At 33.7% G+C, this 11,158-nt stretch overlaps 1 protein-coding gene and 1 long non-coding RNA gene across 3 annotated transcripts in view; one reads left to right on the forward strand and one right to left on the reverse strand.

Annotated features, from left to right (window-relative positions):
• Positions 1–8,430, reverse strand: part of LOC124300741 (UDP-galactose transporter senju) — a 65,006-nt gene extending 56,576 nt beyond the window's left edge. Inside the window, exons 1-2 of one of the 2 annotated variants that reach the window (XM_046755094.1) lie at positions 7,967–8,430; positions 6,809–6,926 (exon numbers count right to left, since the gene is read on the reverse strand). In XM_046755094.1, coding sequence (XP_046611050.1) covers positions 6,809–6,858 — 50 coding nt within the window. In that variant the 5' untranslated portion in view covers positions 6,859–6,926; positions 7,967–8,430. Of the gene's footprint in view, positions 1–6,808; positions 6,927–7,624; positions 7,842–7,966 lie in introns of those variants that run through there. The other variant, XM_046755085.1, reaches the window with a different exon arrangement.
• On the forward strand, positions 7,794–9,872 carry LOC124300770 (uncharacterized). Its single transcript, XR_006907324.1, has 2 exons — positions 7,794–7,885; positions 8,422–9,872. It is a non-coding gene; the product is annotated as an uncharacterized LOC124300770 (long non-coding RNA).
• Positions 9,873–11,158: the final 1,286 nt, after the last annotated feature.

Consider the following 11,158-nt stretch of genomic DNA (forward strand, 5'->3'; position numbering starts at 1 on the left):
GAATTGCTGAATGCTTCGTTGCGAATACCACAATCTTATCGAAGCCTAGATTCGAATGCTCGGAGAGTTCAATTATTATTATCGTCCGGTAATTTTCTTTTCCGATAATTGGAGAAATTTACACGTGTTGACATATACCCTAAGTACGATGCAAATATGCGAGAAATTTCAAATCTTGAGGAAAATAAATATTACGACTGTTATTATTTCATCATATAAACCATAAAAAGTCAGTTGGGACGAAATTTAGGTTCTTGAGTCAGAAATATCATCCTGACAAAAAATGACCGCGTATTTTCCAAAACAATGAAAGCTTTTTCGAAGTGATATGTGAGCATAAAAAGTCAAAATCTATTTCTACGATTTTTTTTCCGGAAGCGCCGAGTCATTCAATTTTGTTGCAAAATGAGCGCGCAGTAAATTTGAAGAATTAATATCTGATCTCCGGTTCTATTTGACGTAGAAAAATTATTCACAGCACATTCGCGAGCAGAGAGGATAAGCTTTCGTAAAAACTTTGGTTTGTCCGGAAACATTGAACATTGTAATTGTTATTAACGAACGAATTGTTTAATGGTACCATTTTTTGGCGAGACTTCTACCATTTTATACATTCTGTAAAAAATCTTTCCGATTACAAATAATCCGTCGGGTTTGACGAGGAATTTCCCATTCATATTCATTCCGAATGACCTACATTAGATATCTGCTATCGGAAGTAAAATATTGAACACGGTGAAATTTAGAGTGATTCGTAAAAAATGAATATCTTAATTTCAAAAGAATTATCTCAACTTTTCGGATTATTCAAGATGATCAAAATTTCTAATCACGCTATTCCATTTCATCAGATTCGACCATTCACTTTCAACATTTTTGGGTATAGTGAGATGGCGCCGACACATGGTTGTAAGAGAACAGAAAAGGACCCATGTATTTGTATGAGTCCTTATATGATAGGGGGGGGAGGGCTCGAATTGTGTGCCAAAGTATATTTTTATCCACAAGTACTAATCATGTTATGGATTCTGTGTTGAAAAGGCGAAACAACCAAATGAACACGCTTATATTGTACAGGATAATCCATCGTAACCGTTGGACGGTCGCAATGTCACATGCAGATCGACATGCCGCGAGGATATCTTCATGGAGTGGTGAACTATGTTCAAATTACATTACTTCGCAAAAGATGTTAGAAAGTCTCATCAACTGAGAGAAGGAACTGTTTCGCACAACCCGCAGCTTCATAGTTACCTCGAATCTCGGATACTATTTCCTTGTATTTAATATTTCAGAGGGTATAAAAATAATCCTCAACGTCGATGTCAACAATTGTTTCATATATCCATAGTAACATGAATAAAGTATTCCAATATTATATATAATCATTTTTTAAAACCCTTTTCATTAGTAAAATAGCTTCGAACATAAAATTATTTCATTGTTGTCAGTAGAGTTGTGTGTAACAAGCGATGTACAATTTCAGAATGATTTCGATACCTATGTCGAAGAATAGTCATGCAAGGTCGTAGCGATGCTTCATAAAACGAGACCACAACGATTCGTACCCGTTTTGTTTCAATCGTATTTTTCGAACATATTTCCAAATATCTACAAATGGTGAATGGTGATATTTATGAAATCATTTTGAAAATACTTCGTGCTGTATAAAACTAATAGTGCGTGATATGTTTTAATGTATATGGGACATTCTTTTAGAACCGAACACCTTTTTGACCGACACATTTTTGAATTAGCTGAAATTTTTTTTACGGGTTCTATACCGAAAAAATAGGGATACGTATTCGAGGATTTTTGATTTCACATATTTCGTAAAATAGAGGGCATCGAAAATTTGATAATTTGGTGTTTTTTTGCTTGGAAGACTCACTTTCAAAAATTCATAACGCCGGTTCTATTTGAGCTGGAAAGTTCGTTTTTTTCATCTCAAAGCTAATAAAATGAATTTTATCACAACAATTCTTTCATTAACGATTATTCCGAAATTTGTACTGTTATAAACAATTAATATGTTTCAATCGATTTTTAACAATTGCCCCAACCTCGTAGCGAGTTCTTAGCACAACCATCGTATTCTACGTCAAATTTTTCGTCCATAACGTATTTTTAATTGATGGAGAAATTATTATTACTGGAGGAAAAGAATTAATTTATCTAGCGCGGCACGTCACATCGGCGCGCGGGTTCCATTGCACGCCTCGTTATCTTGCCTTGTATCGTTTTCCTCTGTAATATAAATGATTACTCTATATTTTTAATTGAATAATACTATTTATTAGCATATAAGACTTCATAAAAAATTTAACAAAAAAATAATAAAATAAAAAATATTATTGTGGCAAATAAAAAATTAATTTACCAAGATTTTAATATATTATTATTAGTTAATAAACACCTCGTTCTGCATTACGTCTCACAATATTTACATTCACTTTTAATATGTATAGTATTTCTCGTTTAAAAATTTGTACAACCGTTTTTTTTTTTTGACACAATGAGAATTGCTTTGCTTCCAATTCTTCAAGAGAGGTTGGAATCATACAAATTTTCAAGAATAAATGTAAATATTGTACGACGTACTGCAGGACGAGGTACTTATTAACTAAAAATAATGTATTGAAATCTTAATAAATTGATTTTTTATTTGACACAATAATATTTTGTATTTGATTATTTTTTATTACATTTTTTATAAAGTCTTATTTGCTATTAAATATTATTATTCAATTGAGAATATACAGTAATCATTTATATTACAGAGGAAAACGATACGAGGCAAGATAACGAGGCGTGCAATGGAACCCGCGCGCCGATATGACGTGCCGCGCTGGATAAATTAATTTTTTCCTACAGTAATAATAATTTCTCCATCAAATAAAAATGCGTTATTGATAGATAATTTGACGTAGAATACGATGGTCGTGCTGAGAACTCGCTACGAGGTGAAGGCGATTGTTAAAATTCGATTTAAACATATTAATTATTTATAACAATATAAATTTTGGAATAATCGTAAATGAAAGAATTGTAGTATTAAAATTCATTTTATTAGCTTTGGGTTGAAAGAACAAACTTTTCAGCTCAAATAGAACCGGCGTTATGAATTTTTGAAAATGAGTTCTCCGTGCCAGAAAACACCAAATTATCAAATTTTCGATCCCCTCTATGTTACGAAATATGTAAAATAAAAAAATCCTCGAATACGTATCCCTATTTTTTCGATATAGAACCCGTGAAACAATTTTAAGCTACATCAAACTTGTGTCGGTCGATTTTTATCTAAATCTGTCCGATTCGTCAAAGAATGTCCCATATTCAAGGGTGTTTCACGGAACAATAAATTGAATTTGCTATATTCACCGTAAAACTATCAAAATAATCAGTTCGGTCGTGATGCAATCGCTACACACATGACGTCATCATTTGCATGCAAAATTCGGGTCAATCCTGGTGGTATGGTTACCGCCTCAGATTCAGGCCTCTTACCGACCGCGTTTTGTCTAATATTGTGTTGCGCTACTCCCCGGTGGAGAGTACCACCTTCGAATGGTTTGGAACCGGGGAAACTTACGCAGAGGGCGCTTCGATCGATTACAACTTTTAGATCCAGGTCAGCGACACCTTAACGCTGTCAATAGTAGGTGGTCTCAACTATCCAACCATGTCCCGGTTCCACTCAGGGAACTAATTAACGCGTTAAACATTTGTTTCAAGGCTACCATCTTTAAATTTAACAACACTAACTACGCCCAAACTTATGGTTTACCTATGGGCTCTCCGCTCTCCCCAATCTTGTCCGATCTTGTGATGGATGATCTAGACCAATGCTGCATTAAAAAATTGGATTTCGCTCTTCCATTTTATTTTAGATATATGGACGATATAATTACAGCTGCCCCTAATAACAAGATGGAAACTCGTCCTGAAGTTTTCAATAGTTTCCACCCTAGGTTACAATTCACCATTGAACCTGAAATTAACGGCCAAATTAGTTTTTTAGACGTTCTAATCATTAACGATAATCAGTTCATCAAAACTGACTGGTACCACAAATCCACGTGGTCACAAAGGTATCTAAATTATCGTTCGCACCATCCTAGATCATACAAGACTGGTACGATCTATTGCTTGGTGGACAGAGCCATCAGATTGTCTAGCTCAGAATTTCACAACAAAAATCTTTCCTTGATCTATGACGCATTACGCAAGAACGACTATCCTGCCCTCATGTTGCAGAATCATATACAGAAGAGACACCTCTCGATTTTGTCATCTAATGACTCTAACCACAATGATCTTGGCGACGTTCCTGTCGTTCCAAAAAATTTTGTGTCTATCCCGTATGTCGCTGGCCTTTTTGAGTCGTTAAACAGAATTTTCGCTAGGTACAACATCCAATTTGTTGGAAAAAACAAGCATGACTTATCCCCATTTTTTGACTCAGGCAAAGACCGTCTACCCTTGGACAACCGCTCTTGTGTGGTTTACAAAATTCCCTGCAAAAACTGTGACAAGATATACATTGGGCAAACAAGTAGGCAATTACATACTCGAATTAAGGAGCACGAACGCAACATTCATGGCCTAGATGAAAATTACACTGCTTTAACCAGACATTCCATTGAACTAGACCATGTCTTTAATTATGAACGGGCTAGCGTCTTAGCTGTGGAACCGTTGTATTACAAACGCCTTCTTCTTGAGATGTGTAACATTGTTGCACATCCTCTTTCAGTTAATTTGCGTCAAGATATTGAACACCTCAGTAATATCTATACGTCGGTAATACACGATTCTTAGTTCCCCTAAGTTACCTATTGTGCATATCTCTACTTTATCATCAAAATTGTCCTGTTTTCGCTTCTATGTTCCTAGGTCATATCTATGTCTCCTACTTGCCGGTAAGCCTTCTTCTAGTCCGACCATTGTTGTGTCAACGTCTCTAACGGTCATCTAAATTCAATGTCGTGCCTTCCTTGCCATTAATTTTGCTCCATGATGTGTGCTTGGGAATTCCGTATTGCACTGTATAATGTAATAGTGTATTTTATAATTTTATTCTATAAAACTGTTTCATCGGCATGTTCCACATCATGCTTTTTTATCCAAAAAATTGTTGCACCAGGTGATCATAATACCGGTTTCTGTTAAATTAAATCGCATTCACTTGGTGATGTGTTTTCTATGTAAACCATTCGTTAAATTATATATTTTATATTATTGTATCTTTATTTTTAATTTAATTATCATTTATCTATTTATGAATTATTTATTTATTTTACTTTTTTCTATATATGTTTTGTTCTTCCTTCTCGCTCTCTGTATATAACCTTGGCTTGTTCTGTGACAGATTATCATGTTAAAAAAAATTCGTTCTGAGGAGCGCTCCCACCCGGGCTGAAACGTTAACAAATTGACGTCTGTTTCATTGACCTTCATATCCAAGAAACAAATATTTATTCGTCATCATCGAGGTCAAGACAATCATATACGTTCAATTACAACATCAACAACGATACAAAAAAGAATGTTTTTCTGCTCACGTCACAATTGAGTTGTCTTCAAGTGACCTATGAATAATATGGCTGATGAAATTACTCAGATTCTTAGTCAGAAATTCAATCAAAAAGCGATTGTAGCCAATCATAAGCATACGCGGATTACAGTTCAGGAGGTTGCGGATTACAGTTCAGGAGGTTGCGGATTACAGTTCAGGAGGTTGCTGACTGACTCTAGAGTCTAGAGGACTGCGAAAACACGAAAGTGAAACTCCAAAATTATATCTATTCACGTATCAAATGTGTGAAACTCAAAAAATTACAATAAATTTGTACTGTGAAATTTTCACAAATACTTCAGATTTCATCTTTTATCCTGCGCAATTTTGTTATAAAGGATAAGGTTGTTTTTAAATACCCTTCATTCACAGTAATAACTAATAATTCCAGTAAAAATTTAAGAAGAGTGAAAAAGACTAATAATTTAGATTATAATTTATGGCGCGTCATTCAATATTTCAAATTGTACAATTTCTAAGAAATATCGAATCATTAATATCAGTGTGTTTTTGCTCGAAAATACGCAATTTTTTTAATTAATTTGCATGACCCCCGCGAGAATTGTTTTTGGTTGATTATAACACAATACACAACTCTATATAATCGACTCGTACAATGTGGAAAAACAAGTCAGTGAACATTCTTGCATATTATTCTTTTTGCATCAAAGAAATTTCAAAATATTTTTGGTATTTGGAAATATGTCCCATACTTCCTTATGCTAAATTTTGTACTGACTTATAAATCTGATTCTAATCTTAACTCAATGTTAAAAGGCTGCTATATCTTTACTTACCGAGTTGAATGTCAATCTTTTATACTATTGTCAAAGCTTATGCAGGACTGATGTAAACATGTGGTAGTCAACGCAATTTTACATGTAGTACCGAACAAACATATCAAAAAACTCCTGTTTCATGCACACGTAAGGCCAGGAAAAGCATTCCAACAATAAATGGCAATTTAATTACAAAAATATATTTCTTGGCATCATGGCTGCATAAAACGGAAATATTTATTCTGGTAGTTATATTCGTCATTGCACATAGAATTGCACTGACTACAGCAATTTCACATCAGTGAGGCCTAGGCTTTGATAACAAGCAAAATAGGTACAATTTGACATGGTCGGTAAAGACTAACTGAAGCATCCTCTTAATCACGGTAACTTCAACTTGTTATGAAGTTTAATCGATCGAAAAGTCAAGGAAATGTATGTCTTTACTTACTCTCTACAGTAAAATCCAATTGATAAAATCAGCTTTAGTATCTCCGTCATTAGTACCACAGTGACAGTATTGTACTTGTAGGAATTTTCTTCATTTTGAGACCATGTTACTAAGATTCCTGAAAAATGTGTGAAATACTAATCAATGACTTATAAATTGAATAATAGTAACTGACAAGTTAATTATTTTATAAGCATAAAAACACTTGGTCCCTTGAGAGCTGAAATTTTCAGTATAACCAGTGCTCTTCTCACTCAATTATCATACGCGTGTGCCTGAAATTCTGAACAACCACTGCAATCAAAATTCAAGCATCCTGTACCAAGCTAGTTTTTGTTGGCAAACTATTCAACATCCTGCATTACAGATTTATCAATTTGGATTAAAAAATTTAACGAAACGCCTATCTTGGTATAATATACTAATTAATATTTTTGGTGTAATGTGCGTTTAGAACTTCATGCACGTCAGTTAATAACAAATAATGTAATCACAGGAGTGTTCTTTTTTGAAATAGAAGCCAGTTTGCAAAACAATTTTTATAATCGATTTGTTTCACGTGGTAATTAGATGATAAATTTTTAAATTAGCGTATCTTATAAAGGCGCTCTAATAACTTTCAAAAAGATTCCAGTATAAATACGAAAAATGAACAAACCGGCATTTCTATTTCTATTTCGAGATAAGTTTGAATGAAATTTCGATATTCTTTGTTTTCTCCTAGTCAGGTTTGATCGTCTGAATGATGAAAATTACCATAGAATTTTAAAACGAGAATCAAAAAAATCGCCGACAACTTAGCCTCAAATAACGTACCTTGATTAACGAACAGTGTCATATAGGAAATGAATACAACGACACTCCATCGCGATGGGAAAAGCTCCTGACAATTTATATTCACCATTTTCAAACCGTGGGCATATTCAAGATTCTAGTTATTTAAGCCAGAACATTTTACAGTATCGCCTGGCACTAGCTGTTGCGAATGTGAAGAGTATCGGAAGTTGGAGCTTTCGTAGTCGCGGCTACAGAGATACAATTATCAGCGGTTGCGCCTGACGTCACGCGGAACTGATTGTGAGTGTATGCGTTGAATAGATTATTTTATGCGTGACTAAGATTGTTAGTAACTGAAACGGTACACTGTCTTTTACTTACATACTGTGTTACTGGTGATGCCAGATACGCTTGGTTCGCACCGTTTTGCTGACAAAATTAATGCAACATTGATGCAAGATTTTTGCCCCGAGTACAGCAGCTCGTGTCTGCCAGTGTAAATATAACTAACCCCATAACCGAAGTCACGATGGATCTTCTGGTGTACAGCTAGGTAGAAGAGAGTTTAGTCGTGGGACTAAATTGCTGTATGAGAAATTAATTTAGTTATTTTTACGTCTTTATATACGTAAATGCAACAAAAACTGTTATACAACCATTCTTGCACCAATCTTGTCAGCAAAACACGGTAGGTACAAAATGTGGCCAACGTTACAATTACAGTAATACAACATGCGAATCAAACACAGTATATGACTTCACTCTACACCCTGTATGCACTGGTATAACCAGCTTGAGGCTCTATGACAAACGTAAATTAAGTGAGAGACTCCTAGATCTTTGGTGGAAACGGCTGCTGACATCTCCCAAGCACCACATTTTGAAAAGCCGTCAGAAAGAAAGTCCAGAAGCACATCAGAAACTCGATTTTTCTGCCTGTTGAGCCTTTTTTCGCGTTTGAGATACATGGACTTCGGTATTTGTAGCTACAAATCGACCAAGGCACATTCTTTATTCGAGGAATATGTGTGTATTTATGTATTTTACGAGCCGACAAGATAGCGACAAATTGTAGAACTGATGAAAAAAATTGTTTTGCTGTTAGGCGCTTACTACTAATCTTATAAAATAATTTATTTTAACTGACATCGTAACTGTGATAAAACATTATGTTGAAGGAGTGTTACATACTAATACCGCGCAAAAGTACTTCCTATTTATACCACATTTTGCATGCACCTTATCTCATTCCATGTTCTAGAAATACATTAATATTTTACAAATGAACTATTGTCAAACATTAAAAAAAAACATTCAGATAAATATAATGTGATGCACTAGAGAAATATAGTTATTGCGACACATGTTCCTCAACTTCTCTGAAAAATTTTTCGGATGAGAATCTACTTTTACAGGAAAAAGAATGTCCTATTTTTCGTATGAACCTTATCAACTGAATTTTTCTGTAATATTCTCAAAATTTTACTATGTTTTGTTATTCATATTTGTGTCCTGAGACTAACAAGGAGAGTATTAGACAATCGAATCTGATGAACATCTTTTCAGCCAAAAGAATGTTCCTGGAATTTTCAGTGAAATCTGTGATCCGAGGGTCAATACTCTTGTAGGCACGACACTTTTTTACACCAGTTCTGTTATCCAGTGAAGGGTAGCTAAAATCTACCTAATTTTTGATGCAGGACCCTTTTCTTAATTATCGGCACCTAAATGTTTCGACTTTTCTGTGGGCAGGAGTATCGTGTGCAATATTGCCGTGTGCATTGAAGTTTCTGTGTGCAAACGTACTGTACACTATTGCCAAAATTATTGTGTGCAAACAGGCCGTGCTAACAGGCCGTGTAAGAATGGTTTACAAAAGTGCCATGGGCTGATAGACTGTGTCCAAATGATACTCACACAAAATTGAATGTTCCGCATTTAGAAAAATATGTCTTCTCCAACGTGTAGCATTACTTGACAACTAGTTACAAAGTAGATATGCAAGTATGAATATGCATAGAGTTGTAGAAAGGCCGTATTACATTGATGTGTATTATTATTTTATTACTCTAATTAACATATTACTTAATACTACGTCTATACCAATCATGTACATATGTGGTCAGTGACAATAACGCGCTATATACTGAATTTCTTCATAACTAAATCCTATGAGGTAATCCTTTTATGTTATGCACAATATATTTAACACAATGCAAATTGATATTTGATTAATATATTTATAATTTATAAACATTCACCTTTGGCAATTAGGATGTGCCGTATGCAATTTTGATAAAAATTTAATTTCATAAAATATTAATATTGAAACTGAGAAATCAAGTTCAAACACATGATTAAAATTGTTTTACTTGTAATATTTAATTTATATCACAATTGTGAAAGTTTTGCACCTTCAATTGACACGTCAAAAAATAAAAACGATACTTTATTATTATTATCACTATTATTCATTTAAGCCAAAGTCAAGTTAGTACTACATTAGATGCATGCGACTGTGTGAATTTAAATAATCAACACATATTACACAACTGAAATACAAATTCCTAAAAACTAATTCATTTTTTTCATGTCTTCAACTCCTGACTTGAAAATTAATATTAGTTTACGAATTTTACTTTTGTTGATTTTTTTTACGGCTCAATCATACCTCAAAAAAGTCGATACATTACAGCTGAAAAATCAAAAACGTAAAGATAGTCTAACTCTCAATTTTCGGGGGAAGTTTTTTGAAAACTGCCGTCTTTCTGTTTCATGGAACACATTGCGTTTAAACAACATTAGATACATATATACTTCAAATCTTGAAAGATTGGACTTACAATCTACTAAACCAGCAGGATCAGTATTAGGTGACATATCTCAATGTAAAACTTAGATAGTATAGTCAGAAAACACAGAATTATTTCAAACTAATTATTTTCAGTATTTCAGTAGATATCTGATTTCGTTTGCATGAATTTGACGATGAATTTTTAATTTCGGGAGAATTCTTCGTCAATAGTCGATGCCGATATCAGACAAAGCTGAGTGAGAAAGATTAGAGAAAGAGTAGGAGACTTAGACGTAAATACAATATTCGATCTTGTTTAGTTTCTTCGAACTAATTGCAAGTATCAAAGGTACATTGATTACGGATAACAAAAATGCGACCAAGGCTGAGGTAACAAATTTGAAATATTTTCAAACCTCGTCAATCAAAAGTAACCTATGAAACATGTTGAGTATCATTATACTGCTCAACATAGCCATGAAGTCAAAGGTTCTTCATTACTGATGTAATACTAGCAAATTTTGCAATCGTTTGATAACTTTCTATTACTTATTAAATAGAATTAAATATCTTAGAGTGACATTAATTCAAAAGAAAAACTCATGTTTATATTGGTATGCTTTGGTTTCGAAAGCATAGTATCAATTTGTTGTAAAATTTGCATGACATTTGGCTTTCATATTCAATTTCCCTCATACTTAAATATGAATTGATAATTTTAACATGGTTATTCCTAATTAATTCGAACAGGCATTAAATTAAAATATATATATATATAT

This window comes from Neodiprion virginianus, chromosome 1 (genome assembly GCF_021901495.1).
Source record: "Neodiprion virginianus isolate iyNeoVirg1 chromosome 1, iyNeoVirg1.1, whole genome shotgun sequence".
Classification (NCBI taxonomy): domain Eukaryota; kingdom Metazoa; phylum Arthropoda; class Insecta; order Hymenoptera; family Diprionidae; genus Neodiprion; species Neodiprion virginianus.